Source organism: Phyllostomus hastatus, unplaced genomic scaffold (genome assembly GCF_019186645.2).
Source record: "Phyllostomus hastatus isolate PE091 unplaced genomic scaffold, TTU_PhHast_1.1 phas_contig_159, whole genome shotgun sequence".
In the NCBI taxonomy this organism is placed as follows: Eukaryota; Metazoa; Chordata; class Mammalia; order Chiroptera; family Phyllostomidae; genus Phyllostomus; species Phyllostomus hastatus.
Window position 1 is genome coordinate 36,172,219 of NW_025333640.1, and position 21,040 is coordinate 36,193,258.

The window sequence follows — 21,040 nt, forward strand, 5'->3', positions numbered from 1 at the left end:
AACTCGAGCTGTCACACGTGTAAGATCCGTGTTGATGGAGAGAGACCTCCGTGAGGGCGGGCTGAGCCGCTGGGTGCCGTGAGAAAAGGGTGGTGCTCAGCCTACGGAACAAACGGAGAACTACAACACACACCTAGATCTTCCTTCTAAACATTGTGCACTTATCATTGTCTCCCTACAGGCTGTAAAACAAAACAAAAAAACTCTGTCCAGAGAAGAAGTAAACTTTCCCCTTTCATTTCTGAAATCATTCCGAAGAGCTTATAATAACGATTGAGCAGTGGGTTCCAAAGCCAGTCTTCCAATTAGACTTGCATTTGCTGCTGAATCTTCAGAAATACCTGAACTCACCGCCACTGTGGGGTTTGGAGTGGGGGATTGTTTATCCCTTATTCCATTAGTACCAGCTGCGTCGATGGTTCTACAGCCCACTAGTTCTGCGTCTGCGGAACCTTACCCTATGTGAAGAGGGATGGACTGAGGGGGAGAACTTGCTAGATGCTATTGCAGCCTGCAGTGTAGACCACCGTGGCTGAACCTAACGTCCCCTTCCCAAGGTGAAAGTTTGGAGAGAAGTGGAACAGCTGGGGGCAAGGGGATGAGTAAATGTAGGTTACATAATGAGGGAAATCCAGTAGTAACACCTGGGAAGAGGCTCAGAGGAAGAGGTGATACTGTCTCTTAGTTCAGTTACACCAGATGCCTGAAAGCATGAAGCCATATATTGCTGAGAGCACTCCTGCTTTGGGAACCCAAGATCAAACGGCAGCCTTCAAACCTGAGTGGCGTCACCCAGGGAGACATTTCCATGAGATGGCCTGGATAGTTACTAAAGATGGAATGAGATTCTACCAGTATGCCAGTTCTTTTGACTTAGGAGACTGCTATGCTGTAGGGAAATCTGTGCTTGAAGACCAGGAGATGTGATTTATGAGAAATATATATTGGGTCATTCAGATGACCAAAGTATACTCAAATTTCTCATATATAGTTGGTCTTTGTCCACAATTCCTGGCTCACAGCTCCCAAAACCCTTGGAATTTTCTCAGTGATAGCTTAAAGGTATCTGTTTATAAGAGGACTTTTGGACCACACCTAAGGATGGGGTTGACTGCCGGAACCAACCCTGTGATTAGAGGGGTGGAACTTTTAGTCCTACCCCCAGAGCTCCTGGGAGGGGAGAGGAGACGAACGTTGAGTCAACTGACAATGGCTAATGATTTTATCAGTCATACCTATATAAAGGAGTCTCCAGAAAAACCCAGAAGGACAGGGTTCAGAGAGCTCCTGGGTAGGTGAACACAAGGATGTTTGGGGAGAGGGGTGTGCCTGGACAGGGCATGACAGCTGCACACCCTTTCCTCGTGTCTTGCCTTATGCATTTCTTCCATCTGACTGTTCTGTGAGCTGCTCTAGCAAATGAATTAGGCCAAAAGAGGGAGTTGTGGGAACCTCTGATTTATAGCCAGTTGGTGAGAAGTGTAGGTAAGACCTGAACTTTCTACAAAAGTCCGAGGAGGGGGTTGGTTAGAACCTCCACTTTATAACCAGTCTGTGGGAAGCACAGGTTATGAGCTTGCTTTGCAAATGGCATCTGAAGTGGGACTGAGCCCTCAGCCCTGGGAATATGCTGCTGTCTCCAGGACGACAGTGTTAGAACGGAGTTAAGTTATAGGAATCTCAGCTGGTGGTGTCAGACTATGGCTTGGATGTGTAAAGAAGCACTCCTACCCTCTCTCTCCCTGGAAACTGGGCCCAGGAACACAATATACTTGCATATCTGCAATCAGCCTCAAGTTGGCTGTGGTGCATAATGCTTTTTATACATTGTTTGGCTAATTGGTTGAGGATTTTTTGGGTCTATGTTCATAAGCAACATTAGTCTGTTGTTTTCTCATGTCTTTGTATGGTTTTGGTATTAGGGTCTTTTTTTACATGATTTGATATTTCTGGAAGTAGATTTTGTCAATATACATGACAAAAGTCTTTGTTATTGAGATTTACTTTGTGGTCTACAATATGTCAGTTTTTGTAAATATTCCATGTGTACTTAATTTTTTTTTACCTAACCATTGAATGACAGCTTATGTAAGGCTATTAGGTCTAACTTCTAAAACTGTATTCAATTTTTTTTATCTATTCATTGCCTATTATCAGTTACCACTGTTACTGTGCACCTTAACTTCTTTGTAAATGTTAATAGCCTTACATAGTCAGAGGCTGTTGTTTCAGCTATCTGCCTTGTGAATTGCTCTATTATCATTATTACAGTTCACTTTTTATCCAGTGCTCCTTTTGCACTTTAAAGTCAATTTTATCTGATTAAGTTTCACAATTCTCTTTCCATTGGCATTTTCTTTGTATAGTTTCCCCATCAATTTTCTTTAAACTATCACATCATTATATTCAAGAAGTGTCTTTGTGGAAACCACATGCAGTTTTTAAACTGGCAAGTTTAAGGTACTCAGATTTACTTAAAACTACTGAGTTTTTGGATCTCTTTTGTGTGATTTCTTTATTCTTTGCCTTCAACAGGGTTTTCTTTATACAAAGTGCTTCCTATTTTAATTTAACCCGACCCTTGCTATCTCTAAAACCAATACACCAGTTCTTTCAGGTTTATGCCTTACCACCAAAGTGAGGTTAAACAGGGGACTAAGCGTAATCACACAAAGAGGCAGGCAGGGTTGCTGGACACAAACAGTTCAACTTGTCTTCTGGCCTCTGAACCACTGGCTAGGTGAACCATTTACCACCTTTAAAAAGGGGAGATTTTTGAGAAAGTACTGGGAGTAACACTGAACAAACATTCCTTCTTCACCTCTGGAATGTTATCTCTTCCCTATTTAATTATTAGGGACTCAGATTTTTAAAGGAAAACATGTAAAATCCTCTCCAGTTTGCCAAACACAGGGTAAGATGATTAGGAATGAACTGCCAAATTAGCCTCCTGGACTCCAGGAATACGGTGATACCTCGGTACTCATTAATTCGTTCTGGAACTCCAGACGAGTGCCAAAACCAACAAGTACCGAGGGATGAAGCATCTTCTCCTGTGGGGAGGTGTTGTGACTCAGAAATTCTAGCAAGTGTGAAGAGTCCCTAGCAAATATCGAGTGCTAAAACATCATTTTCTCGTCAAAATTAGACAAGCACAGGGTTTGATGAGTTAGGAAGTTGAAGAGCATTTAATTGCACATCATTGGAAAGAGTCAAGTGCATGGGGCATAAACTTATTTCTGGATTGAAGGTCCATTATCTGTCAAGTTCTCATGAATTGCTCCACCCCTAGAAGATTAGGCACCAAATGCTCTAATGTAGACCAGGAGTCCGCAATCATTTCCTTATCCCCACATATTCTAGGCTGTCTGACGCATTTTTGTCAGGAACAGCAATTCTCAAACAGAGGAGCTGTTATGAGCCACTGGGGGTGGAGCGCCTCTTTGCCTACTAAAACTTCTAGTCTTCAAATTCATTTATTCCTACATTTCTGCCAATATAAAGCTAAGATATTCTCTGGTAACAGTTCCAAAATTAGCTAACTACTACAGTTGACCCTTGAAAAATACGGATTTTATTTTTCTTTCAGTAAATATATAGTGGGCCCTCTGTCCTTGGGTTTTGCACCCTCAGTCAACCACCTGGGGACTAAAAACAGAATTTCCCATTTGTGGCTGGGAATCTTCAGACGCAGAGAGCCGACTGTGTGCGCTGTTCTGTGCCGTTTTATGTGAGGGACCGGAGCATCCATGGATGTGCTGTGTGCACGGGGTCCCGGAAGCAATACCCATGGACACTGAGGGACGACTGTCGTTAGGTTTTGGGGGAGCCAAAAGTCACATGTGGGTTCTCAGATATGTCAGACGGTTGGTGCCCTTAATTCTTGTGTTGTGTAAGAGTCAACTGTGTTTTAGTTTTAAGAATTAATAACATCTGAGGGTTTGAAAAATTTGCCAGTTTACTTAAAGAAACCACCACTGCCAAGCAAATTTCTGTAAGTGACTCTGATGACCTGTCCACAGACCACTATCAGGTTAATGAAATTCAGTATGTAAAAATTAAAGCTCAGGTGTGCAACTCACGGTTAAAGGAGTAAGTCGATATATATTTATTGTCATTACATAGCTTCTTGACAATGTGCACTACCATCCAAAATGAACTTCATTCATTATCAATTGCCATTTGCTTGCTCACTAGTATGAAGATGCCGATTTACATACACAGAAAATGTTTCATATACTTTGATACTGCCATATGAAAGCATTTTTATGGATATGTTTGTGAACCAAAATTGTATGCCAAATATACATTCCTAGGATGTTACCAACGTAGCATCACGAACCATTCTCACGTCCACTCATCAAAGCCAGGGCCTTCTACGCGCAAAACGCAGTCATTTTCATAGACGCAGCACACTTGGTTCTGGTTTTCTGCACGGCACTGGTCACTCTTCGTGTTGAAAACAGATCAGGACATTGAAAAATCAAATGCAGTTTTCTTAAAAGCTATTATCCAGTAACTATTAAACTGCCTGAATTTATTTTACACTAATAACTACAGTCAAAGTCACCATGTACTTAAATTATTTTAATAATGGTTGGAGAAAAGAAAAAATGACATAGATGCCATATTGTTAGTACTAAACAATTTGGCAGCGTCATTAAATATTGCTTCTATAAACTGTGGGTGGTATTAGATAACAGCAGCTTCGTCCTACCAGATATAAAAGGTAACTGCTTTTAATGTGAGTCTCCTTCCAAGACACTAAGCTAAAAAAGTTTATTTCAGGGGAAAAAGCAAAACACTTTAAAACTTCCATTACCTAGATTTCCACCTCTAATTACATTTTAAACATCTGAATTCTGGGTGGATCGATATGATTTCACTATCATTTTATTTTAACTCAGGTTCTTGGGAGCCAAAAATTTAGGAAATTCTAAAGCAAGGAAGATGCACAACACATGTGTGTAATCAGAAAGCAGCAAGAACTGACTGATCTTTAACAACCATTTTGAATTTCTGACCCTTTTTATTTTGTCACATTGATATTTGGATTAAAAATGAGGGATGTTGGTTGCTTAATACTCACAAAATTGACTTCTTTTGGTTCAGAACTACTTAAAACTATTCTAAGGTCAATGTGAAAAATCTATTTAACCAAGCCACTATTAAAACTTCAAAGATATTATACATGGAAATTTATAACATGATTTTAAAATAATTTAAGATAAAAATTCTTAATAGTAAGATTTGGTATTACAATAAAAAGGAGACAAAGGTAATCAAATTAGCTATCAAAGTGATATGATAGCAATGAGACGACTTTTAAGATCCAACAGAGACTTCCAGTCAAGATGGCAATGCAGGTAAACGTGGTGCTCGCCTCCTCACACAACCACATCAAAATTACAGCCACACTACAGAACCACCACCATTCAGAAACTGCCTGAAATCTGGTTGAATAGAGGTCCTACTACTAGAGATTTAAAGAAGCAGCCACATCGAGACTGGCAGGAAGGGTGGAGACACAGAACAGGCTGGCCCCACACCGTGTGGAAGGTAAAATTCAGGAGAGATATCTTGGCTGTGGAGATGCTCCCTAAAGAGTGAGGGGTCCCAGCCCCAAACCAGGCCCCGTGGCCCAGGGTTCCAGTGCTAGGAAGAGAAGTCCCTGTAACTTCTGTCTGTAAAAATGTGTGGGGATTAGGGCCGAGGGAGACGGAGTGCTTCTGGAGTCCCAGGCAGTACCTTTTAAAGGGGCCTGCACACAGACTTACTCTAACGCACTTTGTCTGAGCTCCAGCATGTGGATGGCAGCAGGGTCATTCTGGGGCAAACTGAATTGTCTGGCATCAGGTAGGGCAGCAGCTTTCTCCCAGACAGAAGTGCTGGCAGAGGCCATTCTTTGATGAGCGTCCCCAGCCCCAGGACTGCAGGTGGGGCACCATATCTGAGTGTCCATCAACCTGGCCCCCACGGTTCACCCCACCCTGCGGATTCCCGATTCCCTGAGACCATGCCCTACCAAACTCATGGGCCCACCAAAGCTGTTCCACTGGCTTATCCATACAAATGGCCTGTTGTGGCTCACACTTCAGACTTTCCTAAAATCCCTCAAACAAGCAGCATCTTGCCTCAGTGTGCCCCCTACCTCTCACTAAGTGGTCCCAGGCCCAGCACTAGGAGCAGCCAGCCGTGGTTTGCAGCTTGGCCTCCTCCTGGGCACCTCCAGGCCCAGCACAAGCTGCAGCCATCTGCAGACTACTCTGTAGCTCAAGTCGGGAGGGCGGCCCCAGGCAGAACACAGGGAGCAGCAGCTGAGCTTGGCCTGCAGCCCCCAGGAGGCCCAGAGTCAGCACACCCAGTGGGTAATTTCAGACCACAGGAAAGCACAACCCAGCCACCTCCAGAGAGACACACTCAAGGGGCAGACTCTGAGGGCACCAGAGCCCTGCTGAAGTAAGCCCTGCCCTGTGGGGAGGGCCCTGCACAGCTGATCCTCCACAGTGCTCTGTGGTTGCGGCCAGTGCTTGCAGCCGACGGGCCTGAGGGTAAATCCTTCCCACTGAGGTGCCAATAGCAACCAAGCATCAAATACAACAGGAGGGTACATGCAGCCCACACAGGGGTGGGGGAGTGTGCCTGGAGTGCCCGAATGGGATGACCGGGGAGGCTGTACCACCACTGTACCCTACAAAATACCTACTATATTAGGTCACTCTACCCAGCCAGGGAGACAGCAGCTCTATGCAATGCATAGAAACAAACACAGGGAGGCTGCCAAAATGAGGACACAAAGAAACATGTCCCAAATGAAAGGAAAGAATAAAACTCCAGACAAAAGAGCTAAACAAAATAGAGACAAGCAATCTCCTAGATGCAAAGTTCAAAACACTGGTTATAAGGATGTTCAATGAACTTAGGGGAAGAATAGCTGAATCTAGAGAAAACTTCAACAGCATAAAAAAGGACATGAAAACTATAAAAAAAGAACCAGTCAGAAATGAAGGATACACTAGCTGAAATGGAGAATAATTTACAGGATATCAACAGTAGAGTGGATAAAACTGAGAATCAAATCAGTGATTTGGAATATACAGAAGCAAAAAACACCCAATTAGAAGAGCAAAAAGAGAAAAGAATCCAGAAAAAAAAAAGAAGATAGTGTAAGGAGCTCTAGGACAATTTCAAGCAGACCAACACTCGCATCATGGGGGCACCACCACAGGAGCAATGACAGCAAGGCACTGGAAACTTACTTGAAAAAATGACAGAAAACTTCCATAACTTGGTGAAGGAAGTACATATACAGACATTTCAGTCCAGGAAGTGCAGAACCCCCACAAGATGAACCCAAAGAGGCCCACACCAAGATATATCTTAATTAAAATGCAAATGGTTAAAGACAAAGAAAATCTTAAAAGCAGCGAAAGAAAAGCAGTTAGTTACCTACAAGAAAGCTCCCATAAGATTTCCAGTTGCTTTCTCAATGGAAACTTGGCAGGCCAGAAGGGTCTGGCCAGAAATATTCCAAGTGATGAAAAGCAAGACCACGACCAAGATTATCCAGCAAAGCTATGATTTAGAATCAAGGGGCATGTAAAGAACTTCCCAGACAAGGAACAGCTAAAGGAGTTCATCACCACCAAACCAGTATTACGTGAAATGTTAAAGGGTCTCCTTCAAGTAGAAGAAAAATATATAAAAAATGTGAACAATAAAATGGCAATAAATAGTATCTATCAACAAAGGAATCTAACAAAAAATAAACAAACAAGGAAAACAGAAACAGAAAACAAAAAATAAACAAGGAAAACAGACTCATAGATACAGAGGACATTTCAATGGTTGCCAGACGGGAGGGGAGTTAGGGGCATGGTGAAAAAGGCGAAGAGACTGGGAAGTGCAAACTGGTTGCAGGACAGCCATGGGGACGTGCAGTGCAGCACAGGGAGGCAGCGCAGTTGATAACGTTCTAAAACTTACGCCTGGTGTCAGATGGGCACGAGATTTGTCAGGATGATCACTTAGTAAGTTACACAATACCTGATTGCTGGGGGATGTACCAGAAACTAATATAATATTGTATGTTCACTATGACTGAAAAATAAAAAAATGATTTAAATTTTTTAAATCCATGAAATAAAAGATCTAAAGAATAATCAAAAATAAAAAACCAAGTAGACTTGAGAAAATATCATGATCACTTAAGACTCTAGAAATGATGCGAGGATAAATAAAACAAGACAAAAGACTGAAGACCATTTTCATTTATAGTTTACACACTATAATATAATTAAACTATCTAAAACATGTTGAATTGCACCCATCTCTTTATAGGATAGGTCATTTTCAGGTATCAGTACATTTCCCCATTATCCTGTGAGTTAGAGCATGACAATAAGTTAGAATTTCCAAAGCAAAAACCATACTATTAATTTCTGTTGTTGTTATGGATGTTGACCTATCTGACAGACTGAATAAAATGTTCATGATTCAATTTTTATTTTTTTTACTTGAAAGCTCCAGGTCATTTAATAATGTATTTTAACTCACATGCTTTTTCTCTCAATCCTTACTCTAACAATATGCTAGAGGTATTCTTCGGGATCTGAAAGATGAAAGAGCCATTACCACCTATAGGTACTGACCACTGCTGTAGATTCAGGTTTTCTTCTTTTCTTCTAAACAGTTTCAGTTTGTTTTTCTAAAGATTCCAGGTGCCCATTAATTGCATAAAACAATTACCCTTGAATTTAGTAAGAAAACAAACACACTTAGAGCTCTGGTCTTGTTGTAAACCCAAAGCTGTTTTCTTGGGCAACATATGAGTACATGGAAGAATATTAATTCTGATGTACTTTAAAGTATAAATGTGAAAGTAAAATAGCTCAAGTTTCTTTTTTGATCATTTTGATTAAAAGTCTTAGTCTCTGATCTACATTAAATTTGTTACCTTTATCAAAAGAAAAGATTATGGGCTTCCTGGGAATTATTTTAAAAAGATGCTTTAGACCTTCCTTGACAAAAAACCAAGAAGTAATTTTAAACCTGTTTTTCTTTTTTTCATAAAAAGTCTGCATCTTCTGAAATTGAATGACTGTTTTAAGAATCACTGATGGTTAGAAAACATGTTAAGAGGAAAATAAAATATTAGAATCCAACTTTTATAAGTATCCCTACCTATGTCATTTAAAAAGTCATCAGTGGCTATTTAATCAATGCTACCAGATTTTAAAAGTTGATAGAGCAATACAATTAGATATGCCTCTGACCAAATATCACAAAACCAAAATCCACTTACAACTCAAAACTTCCATAGTTTAACTACAAAATCACATTTACTTTAGAACTGAAGTTTCTTTTGTTACGAAATTCTAAAAGGCGAGAAAGATGAAGCTCTATTTTCCTGTTCAGAGAAGAATCACTTATAAATCTGGTATGTAAAATTAATGCTAAGGCTGTGGCTGTTGTGGACCACCAAATACCAACTATTAAAAAAGAAAGTCATTTCAGGTTCTCTCTCAACGAATCTCAGACTGTTTGTTTGCTTATTACTTAAAATTACTCTTGCCCTGGCTGGGTAGCTCATTTCGTTAGAGCATCATCCCGATATGCCAGGGTTGTAGGTTCAATCCTCAGTCAGGGCACACATACAAAAAGCAAATTTTAAAAAATTAATGTGGAAAACAAAACTAAATCTTAATGGGAATGTTTACAGACATTATTAGAACTCAAATTTATGAAAATGGATTGGTTAGATCTGATGTATAGATCTATTTTGGGTCAAACTGAAGTCAGCTAATTTGATTACTATATTCAAGCGTCTATTGCCTTTAAATATGAATATTTTTTAAACAGTTAAAAATTTACTAATTTGGATAAAATGCTTTAACACTAGCATTTTATTACATTGATCACTGGGTCCCCTTAATTCTTTAAATTAAGAATTGCATCAAGGAAATAATCACAAACATACTAAAAACTGACCCCCCCCACAAAAGACTAAGAAATTTTTATTTCTTCTTAATAAAAGTCTGTTACCCTTTTAAAACTGAGATTATCTGTTATTCCAATAGACTCATTCTTTGGTGTGCTGTTTCTAGTTGTTTTAAAACTGAACAATTCTGTATACTGCTAAGGAATTAAAATCTGTTATATATTTTTAGCAGTTTTTGTTTTTACAGTTACAGTACAATGAACTGTTGGGAGTTGGCTTTTCAAACCAAACAATTTATACTTTTCTGTAGGGCTGAAGTATACTAATATTTATTAATCACCCCAGATATCTGTACATACTTAGTTTTTATTGGCTTACTATAGGAAAAGTCTATTTTGCTATGTATCTTTTAAAATAACTTCTAAAATAGTGGCTTTATCTTTTTTAATCCTCACCTGAGGATATGGTTGATCAACTTTAGAGAGAGAGAAAGGGGATGGGAGAGCGTGAGACTGAGAGAGAAACATCAACTTGAAAACACTGACTGATTGCCTCCCCCACACGCACTGACCAGGGACTGAACCCGCAACTGAGGTGCCCTGACTGGGGATTAAACTCAGAACCTTCTGGTGTACAGGACCAAGCTCCAACCAAATAAGCCAGCCAGCCAGTCAGGGCAAAAGTGGTTTTTGATTTTGAAAAAAAAAATCTTTAATTTGTTCAGTCATTTAGTTAAACTAAACTATACCACCTAACCAAAACTGTATTAAGGAGAACATTCGCTTTTATTATGTAGTCAATAATTACATTACAAGGTTAAAGAGCTTTTGAAAATATCATGTATGTTGAATAAATAGGTAAAAAGTATACATATTACCTTTGGATGTATTTAACTTATTAAGTGTTACATAACAGCAAACAAATGGAATGTTATATGTTTACCCAAAATACAGAACTACATAAATTGATTTAAGAGAAGAAATGAAAAATGTCAGGATATGCTAGACAATTCAGATGAAGAAAGGGTTGTTCCCACATTTATTCCCAAGAAGTTTTTGAGGTATATAACTCCTAACAAAAGGGGGGAGGTCCTCTTGTCAGCTCAAAAAAAATCTATAAACCCTTTACTTGTACTGTTACGAACTCCCTTTAACACCTCTGTTCTCCCTGAAATGAACCTGTATATTCAACACACAAGGGAAAAATAACTGATACATGCTTTTTAACATAATATACTTCATCACTTATTACTAATGGATATAATTACAAGCATTTCATCTTAAGAGTATTACAAGGACCATTTAAAGGCTACTAGACATTAAAATGTATTGGAGATATATGATTTTTTTTAATGCAAAAAAGGGACATCTCCCTGAAAAAGGATGAATAAAAATCCCTGGAAAACACATTCCTCCTCCATACTCCCCTTTCAGTGCAAACTACATTGTAGGAACGAAATCTCTCTTAGAGAACTAGTTGTGAGAAATAATGACTATCCCTAAAGATATTAAACTCTCAATTTTTACTACTTAAGAAAAGTCAGTATTAATTCTTCTCAATATAAAGATTTAGCTTTGGGAGAAAGTGAGCCTTTCACAATTTCAAAACTAGGTCAATCGAGCTGACTGGCATTTAACACAAGAGCCCACGCACTGTCTAGGCTTCTTTTGCTTATGCGTTCAAAAACCGTTTCAGTCTGCTCCCAGGTAGTTTCAAGCCTGAGGACAGAACCGAACGATGTGAACGAGTCTGGTGACGAAACACAGATTAAGTCCTGAAAACATCTTAATTTCACAGTCCCTTGTCCCGTATCATTTATATAAGAAGCACCAAAACTGGAGCCAAGGTCTGAACAGGTACTGTAACAGCAGGAACTGTAATTTAATCACACCATATGATATTACACTAGGTGACATTCTGTATTTTGCCTGTTGATATGTAACACAGTTAAGTTTATTACAAGCATTATTTCCTAAGACTTAGGGTGTAAGTGCTTCTTTTCAAGTATTACTGCTTATTTAATAGTGTTTATCTGTATCTTAACATTAAGTAATTCAGTGATAAATGCATATTTATACAATACGCTGTGCCATCTTCCCCTGCCCTATGTTAAGATATGAACAAAATCAATTAATAAAACTAAAAGAACTATTAAAACTGAAACAAGGCCTATCAATGTCACAGATACATGTCTGAGTAGGTCAACAGTGTTTCCTACTTAAGATTTTTCACCAAAAATGCTTTTCTTTCTTTAGGCTACTATTACACAGCAGGTCTTCTGGGAAACTGGATCAGAAGTTTCAAGTAGAAATGACACTGAACCACTCTAAGGAAACAACAATCCACAATAAAAGGGGAAAACTGCAGGCGTCACCTGAGCATAACGTTGTGCATTCTGCCTTTCAACATGTGATTTGTTGTTCATTTCTGTGGTTAACAGCAACGTTTTGGAGTTCTCATGGCACACCAATGAGATGGACTAATTTGTTGAGGAACCTCGTATTTGTTTTAATATTTAAGTTAGAACAATACAATCACTAGAAAAAGGTCAGTGCCTCAGTGACTTTATACCACATCAATTTCAGTTTTTGTTTTTCAAAATAATGATCTGTTAGTTATATCTATACTTCTGCAACAATAGTGCAATACAGTATCCTTTCCTGAATAAGGAGCTGAAGTTTATCCAAGCAGAAGCTTTAAATAAGGTAGATTGTTGCCAACTACATACGAATCAATCTTGCATGTGATATAAAATATATTAGGAAAGCTTAAACTGACTTGTAAATCTATATTCAGCTAAAGCTTCGCATAAGCAGCAACAGAAATGAACAGATGTGTACTCAATATAAAACACTTTTCAAAACTACTCCAAACAAATGACAAAAGTGGTTAGGAACAACTGAACATCTGTTGTGTGTACCAGATGTAAAAGAAGAATGGACCCCGTGGTTACTTGCACTGTTTAAATTGCATGAAGGTAACATTTAGACTTAGTCCACTTCCATCTGCCCGGAAGATTTCGTGTGCTGTGAGCTGTCTTTCGTCGGGTCTGGTTTCACTTCAGCTCCACTCTGTCCATCCGTTTGTCCGTCGTGTTCACTGTTAGCTTTGGCATTGTCTTCTGCAACCTCTACTTTTGGTTTGGGTTTGTAAATGATGGGGTTACAGAAATTATCCAGTTCCTAAAGACATGAAGAATTTTGATTACATTAAAAATATTACTGTTGAATTCCATGTTGACTTTCTAAATTTTCACATAATTCAGTATTCACATTCCTGAATTTATGTTAGCTCAATTAGATAACTGACGGTTTCTTTACCTTCCGGGCTAGTGCATGTCAGTGGTGACGAGAAATTATTCAATGCTTTTTGTATTCATTTTTCCTAAAAATCATTCCAATTTACTTCATCAGTAGTAATTTGTATGTACTTTTAAACATTTTTTAAAAATTTATTTTTATTATTGCTGACATACAATAGTGTGTTAATTTCAGGTATACAGCACTGATTCAACAGTTACATACCTTAAGATGTGACCATCACGATAAACCTATTAGCCATCTGTCATCACACATTGTGGAATCACGGATTATATTCTCTGTGCTGTCTGTACAGCACATCTCCGTGACTTCTTAATTTTGTAACTGAAGTCTGCGCCTCTCACTCCCCTTCTTCACTTTTTTACACCTAGCCCCCTCCCCCGGCAACCATCAGTTTTGTTCTCTGTATTTATGAGTCTGTTTCTATTTTGTCTTGTTTGTTTTTTTAGATTCTACACATAAGTGAAATCATATAGTATTTGTCTTTGTCTGACTTACTTCACTTAGCATAAAACCCTCAAGTCTGTCCATGTTGTTGCAAATGGCAATTTTTCAATCTTTTTTCATGGCTAATATTCCACTGTATATATAAACCACACATCTTCATTATCCATTCATCTATCAACAGACACCTATGTCGCTTCCCTAGCTTAGTTAGCTATTGTAAAAATGCTGCTATGAACATAGGGATGCATTTATCTTTTCAAATTACTGTTGGAAATAATTTTTAATTCCTTTAAATTTGCCTAATGCTCTGTTAGGAGAATTATGTCAAATAACATCTAATTCAAAAATTAATATTTCTCAACATTTACATGAAAACATACTAACGACTTTTTGAAAATAGGTGAGTAGGCTTTTCTGTTGAAGGAAGAATAAAGCCATAAAAGTAAATGCAACTCAGTAATTTAGAAGAGATACAACGCATTTCTATATCATCCATAGGAAAAAAAAAAGGCCATTGAAGTCTTCTCAAGACCTGTGTCACAGGGACGGGAAGGCAGGGGGCAACATCCTGAAGGAATGTTTTAGTGGCAAGTGGCTCTCATCACATTTTGCCCTTCATTTGATGAGGAGTACATTGTTACAGCTTCTTTGCAAAACTTTCTCAATAGGAAATTATTTTTAGTGCTCTATTTGAATTTAAAAAATACCTGCTTCTGTTTTTTAAAAAATCAGACACCTAAAAACATATTGAACTAGATTTAAAAGTCACTTGAAATTCCATTTCCTACAGATATTAACATTTTGGTAAGAATCCCTCTAGATGTATGTCCACGCATACAGATATGTACAAATACATAAATCTATGAACACACTAATTTATATAGTGAGATAACTTTAGATTCTGTAATCTTTCGTTTTTCACTCAATGTTATACACTTGTTTATGTCTAAATAGGTATATCTCTATATCTTAACTATCTAATGACTATAATGTGTTATATGGATGTATCAATTTATTCAAGTTGCCTTCTGATAGGTATTTTACATGTTTTCCAATTTTTTCTATCATAAACAAAGGTATTCAATCTGCATATACTGTGTAGTGATCAATTTAGGATGAATTCCTAGAAATGTGGCTTCTGAGTTAAAGGGCCTACTCACTTACAATTTCTGTACATATTATGAAACAATATCCCAGAAAAGTTGTAGCAAATTTAACCAAGTTGCTCAGGAAGAGCATCTACTTCTTCACACCCTTGACAACTACGGCCAAGATGATAAATGTAAACACATTAGATGGCTGAAAAGAGAATTGCATTTTGTAGATTCAGTGATGAAGATAAATACTACTTTTGTATTTTCTCTGTTTATCAAACATGTATTTCTTTTCTGTCAGCTGCTTATCTAATGTCTATTCATACTCCTGCTTTGATGTTGATCTTTATTAAAAAGTTTGTCCCCATATTTTTCATGTTTTCTATGACAAACTTCGACACTTTCATTGCCATATTTTTAGACTGGAAACTATTAGAAATAAGATTTTACCATAGAATTAAACACATTTTGAATTGTGTCAAAGACAGACCTAGACCTGTACTGCCAAGTTTTACAATGGAGACTTAGAAGTCTTGCCCAACACGGAAAAGTCTGACAAATTTGACAGTCAAAAGTTGTCAAGCTATTTCACTTCATTCCATATTACACTTACAATTTAAAAACCAGCTGTGCATATGTGACTAATGAAACCAAGGAACACAGATGTCCCACCTAGTATCTTCCCTTTTCCAAAATAAAAAATTATGTCTCCAATTAAAAAAATGTTCATGCTTGAACCCCTTAAAAGGAGAATTGTATGGTTTCTTACCTTTGACTTTGCAACTATTTCTGAAACTTTCACCACTGGATCTTGAGTAAGACTTAGTTTATTCTGTGCATTCATCTTACTGTTCAGCCAAATCATTGCTTCACTGATATACTTTTCAACTTTTTCCATTTCAGCAGGATCTAAATGATCATATCTTTCATCCTATTAAAAAAAACTTTACTTAATGGAAAATATTTTTTAGTAAGTAAATTATATTAGTAATTTTTACTTTAAAGATTCAGACTCTTACTGAATGTATACCTCGCATGTACCCACGTGAAGAAGCCACATACAGATGACATAAAACTGAACAGACTGGGAGAAAGAAGAAAATCAGTGTGTGTTCTTAAAAGGAAAGGCTTTCTGAAGGATTCAGATTTAGAAAAGAATGACTAGTGGTGAATATTCAAGAAAAGGTAATTAGCCAAGAAAGAAGCTTATGGAACTGAATTTGATAGAGATTAAAGAGAAATAAGGGAAGTAGGCATACAGAACTAAACAGAAAATTGTGAATATAAAACAAAATACTATAGTAAATTGTGAGTATAAAACAAAATAACATAGTAAATCATTTTATATTCATTGTTGTGAATATAAAACAAAATAATATAGTAAAACAAAATAAATATAGTAAAAAAGGATTATATAATAAAATTCTGAGTGAAAAAGAGAAATGCAGCTGCCACACACAGAAGACAATTTAAGAAGTCATAGTTTAGATTGTTAGCCACAGATTCAGGGAAAAAAAGCAACATATGAAGGAGGTTATTGACTGGATGTGAAGAATAAAGGGAAAAAGAATGAAAGAACACTCCAAAGCCAAAGAACTGAGAGGACGGTGATGCTGATGTTTAAAAACATAAAGCTTCATCAGATACTCGAGACTCATCTCTCCACTTGGGTGACTGCAAATCATGCATCCGTTATCTTTGAGTTACTTTCTGGGTGCCCCCATTTCCTGAATTCCTTCTAATTTCAGGGATCATTTCTTAAGTTGCTCTCTATCCATGCTCCAGCATACTTTAAAAAAAAATCCTTAGCCTTGAACCTCTGCCCTGAAATCTCAACTGTACATCCAATTTCCAACTTGAATTTTTATTTGCAAAGTTTGAAATGGCGACCTACGTTTCAAACATCTGATTACCTCCCTACCTACTCTTTCTAGTTTTCACCATCTCAGGAAATGGTAACTTTATCCTTCCAGATAAAAATCCTTTGAGTCATTTCGGACTCCCTTCTGTTATATTTATATAAAATCTATTAGATCTTATTAGCCCTGCCTTCAAAATACATGCAGCAAAAATACAACTTCCTCCCCTTCACTATCTGGGTTCAAGCCTCCCATCATTTCTGGCCTGTATGATTCTAACAATGCCTTCACTGGTCTCTGTTTCCAGATCCTTCAAAGACTAAGTTAAATCACATTCCTTTTATGCTCCAAACCTGCAATGGGTTTCTATTCTCAGAGGAAAAGCCCAACCTTTCTCACGGCCTACCCTAGTGGGCCCTTCATGACCTGGCAACGGCTTACCCCGCTCCCCACTGTTCTCGGCTGCACTGGCCTCCATGCTGTTCCTTCGACATGTTCTCCCCTTGAAGTTTTGCAACTGCTATTCCCTTTTTCTAGAACTTCCTTTTACCAGTTCCCATGTATCTTGAGCCCTCACCTCCGTCAGTTCTCCCCTCACGTGTATGTCCTCTTATTAGCAGCCTGCCCTCTGACAAATCTCCCCTCTGGCAGCCCCTTGCTTTCCCCACAGCCCTTCACCACCACCTGACTGCTCTCCAGCAACTTCCATCTGCCTTCCCCACCGAAGTATCAGGGTCAACGTTTGCTCTGATGCTGTAGTTCCAGCACCTTGACGGGAGGCTGGCAATAATAAAACCTCGAAATCCTCGAACATAAGTGGAGTCTCCCTTGCTTTGGATGATACCTTAACTGTGCACATCTAAGAAGACTGGAACACCGGGCTGCAGTACTTGAATGGGACTCCCCAATGCCACGTTTGAAATGGTCTTGGAGTTTTCTTTTGTCCTCTTATTCCTCCTTACCTTTCCGTCATCTTTCTATTCTACTTGTACTTGCAAGGACAATTCGGGCACGACACTGGCAGGCATGTTCACATTAGTACCTGGAGTCTTCTTCAGCAATCTTATTTTATGGGTTTTACAAATCCTCTTTTTGTATCATTAGTAACCTCTTTCCACATCGTGTAGTGAAAAGTGCTACAGTTAAGAGTTTGTATGTTATCTTCAGACCACTCCGGTTTTAATCCTGACCCCACCACTCACAACCTGTGTAACCCTTCACAAACTGTGTAAGCAATGCAGTTTTCTTATATATTTTTGTGAGAATGAAGTGGGATAATCCATATGAAAATGCTTCAAATTCACCAAGTGCTTGATCAGTATAACCTATTACTATGATACTCTGCCTGATTCTTTCTGGTGCTAGCCTCTCCTGCCCACTGATGTGGATTTAACTGTAACTTAAATTCAATGTAATGGCAATGATATTGAGAATTACAACTAGTATTTACAGTAGGAGCCAGCAAACTTGTACTGCAGGCCAAACTCAACTTGCCACCTCTGTGTTTTAATAAAGTTACTGTGGAACGCTGCCATCACCATTCACTTGCATAGTGTATATGGTTTCTTTCACACTACAGTACTGAGTTGAATAGCTGTATAGCAATAAGGCCTGCCAAGCCTAAAGTATTTGTTCATTTAAAGAAAAAGTTGGCTAACCTCTGGCTTAGAGGAATAAAATATAAGCTTAAATTTGTTAAATCTTAGTTACTTACATCCAAATGGAGATATCATTTATACAACTACATTTTCAAAGCTTAAAATCAGTGAAAGGTTTGCCCTGGGCTGGTTAGAGCATTGTCCTGATTCACCAAAATTGTAGGTTCAATCCCGGTCAGGGCACATACAAGAGTCAACCAGTGAATGCATACATAAGTGTAATAACAAATCAGTGTTTCTTTCTCTCCTTTCTTTCCCTAAAATCAATAAATAAAATTTTTAAAAAATCAGTGGGAAGGTCAAGGGTAGTAGTATAGATTTGGGTATGAGTATAAAAGAACAATGGGTACAGGGAATTACAAATAACTAATGGACTGGAAGACGAGATGAACCGAAAGAAAACGAGGCCACAGGACAAAACGAAAGCTAGCAGAGTCCAGTCTCAAAGAGGCCTGTAATACAAAAGGTCCAAGAAAACCTCTCTCACTGTATCAGTAGTGGACTTGGTCACTGGATGAATTTACAGTGTGGTTTTAGGGAATTAAAAAAAATTAGAGCCAAATACCTGCACTGTATTTTAAATGTCTTGGTATCGTAACTGATAATTATCCAACAGAAAAACAAGTTTCAAGTTTGATGCACAGTGTCTCTAAAACTGGGTGACAACTGCTGCTGCAGCTCTGTGGCTGAGCACCTCTGGGGCGCCTCACGATCACCACACGCCACACGTGCCGTCACCATCAGGTGGTTTATGAGTTCAGTACCTTGTTTCTGTACGCTTCTATCACTTTCATGATCAGCTGGATCTTTTTCCCCAAGTCGTTTAAAGCTTTTGGTCTCTCTTCATGTTCCATGTATCTCATCTGAATGGGCTGGCCATATTTCTGTTAATATAAGGATTGTTTTTTAAGAAAAAGTTACTAACATATAAAAACTTTTTAACAGAAGACACTGAATATGATGTATATTGTATTTATTTATTACATTAAAATGTGTACTGTATTATAAATGCAGAGCTTTAAAAAATAAACCTTTGGGCCCTGGAATGGGGAGTTTTCCTGAATGTTAAAACAACCTCTATAACTTTGAGGAGGGGGATGCATTAGAAGAACGAATAATTATTTTCTCTTGAATTCTTTACACAGTTAAAGAAAAGTCAGCTTATTTTAGATTTTCAGAAACTTACGAAGGAAATAATATGAGAGGCCAAGCACCTCTCGTTGCTTTTCCCTGGCGTTACCATGTTATACCAGCATGGCATGATGGTCAAAACTGAGAAACCAGCCCTGGTGCCTTACTATTAACTGAACTCCAGACTTTATTCCGACTTCATCTTTTCCGTTCCAAGACACCCTACGGCATTTAGTCTGTTTACATCATACTTTCATTATAAATGTTTTTGAATGTAAGGCAAGTACTGCATTTTTGATTTCTAAAAGCCATCTCAGCACAATAGTGGAGCCTATAAAAATTCTGTACATTCATTTTTTAATGGTTACTTATACATTTGAGACAAAATACCCATTTGGGTGCTTCTAGGCTTTTTCAGTTATTTCTATTGGCTTTAGTTGACTGGCTGTTCCTATAGCCCATAATACATACACTCTCTTAGGGAGAGTAAAACCACCAAGATAAAATATGATAGAGCCTAGTGTTGCTATCATATGCTTAATTTTTCTAGTTACTTTCTAATTTGGAAGTAATTTATTAGCATGAAAGTAATTGTTATAAGATATTAACTCTTTCGCTTTTAATAAACTTCTTTGCAGCCCTTCTCTTTTCCAGCTAGAGGGCTGCTTTTCCCCACACTCTAGACATCCTTATTGATGTCATTACTTAGCATGTATATATTCCCTTGCTACTCAAAGAATGGTTCAGGGACCAGCAGCATCAGAATTTCTTAGCAGCCTGTTAGAACAGTAGAATCATGGACCCACCTCCGTATACTGAATCATAATCTGCATTTCAGTAAGAGCCCCAGGTAATTCATGTGCACTTGAAAGCACCGCTATGACCCACACTATGAAGGAAAAACTGAAATTCCCTGCCATCCTGCCTGTCTAAACTTCTAATCAAACTGGTTTTTTTTTCAGGGTAGTGGGAGGGTTGGTTAGTAAGTGGGAGGAAAGGATTAATAAGTGGTCTTTTCTAAACATTATACCACTGATCTAGAAAAAGGGAACCTAGTGACCACTTCTCCTATTTCTTTGTAGTACATTAAAGAGCAGGAGTCCTCCTTTTGTACTTATTTTGCTGGCCAGGTGTCCCTATCAGTTACAATGTGAAAATACAAAGGGGTAGGCACTGTATTACTCTTCAAAATCAGAGCAGTGGAGGAGGAAAGGGGCTGAGGAAGCATTACTCTGATAAGGGGTCAGGCTGACAAATCACTTCTTAATGACATCTCAGAAATATATGGCTTGTGCCCTGGCTGTTGTGGCTCAGTGGATTGAGTGCTGGCCTGCAAACCAAAGGGTCGCTGGTTCAATTCCCAGTCAGGGCACATGCCTGGGTTGTGGGCCAGGTCCCCATCTGGGGGTGCATGAGAGGCAACCACACGTTGATGTTTCTCTCCCTTCCTCCCATTCCCCCCCCAAAATAAATAAATAAAATCTTAAAAAAGAGAAATATATAGCTCGTTAAAGTAATACCGACACTCTGGCCATCTTATAAATATGTATATCTAAATACCATGATAGACAGATATGATTATACATTATTT

The 21,040-nt window shown here is 38.3% G+C and overlaps 1 protein-coding gene across 1 annotated transcript in view; it reads right to left on the reverse strand.

Annotated features, from left to right (window-relative positions):
* Nucleotides 1-10,949: 10,949 nt before the first annotated feature.
* Nucleotides 10,950-21,040, reverse strand: part of HSPA4L (heat shock protein family A (Hsp70) member 4 like) — a 50,426-nt gene continuing 40,335 nt past the window's right edge. The window contains exons 18-20 of the mRNA XM_045830849.1: nt 19,083-19,202; nt 15,571-15,732; nt 10,950-13,122 (exon numbers count right to left, since the gene is read on the reverse strand). Coding sequence (XP_045686805.1) covers nt 12,931-13,122; nt 15,571-15,732; nt 19,083-19,202 — 474 coding nt within the window. The 3' untranslated portion in view covers nt 10,950-12,930. The remainder of the gene's footprint in view (nt 13,123-15,570; nt 15,733-19,082; nt 19,203-21,040) is intronic.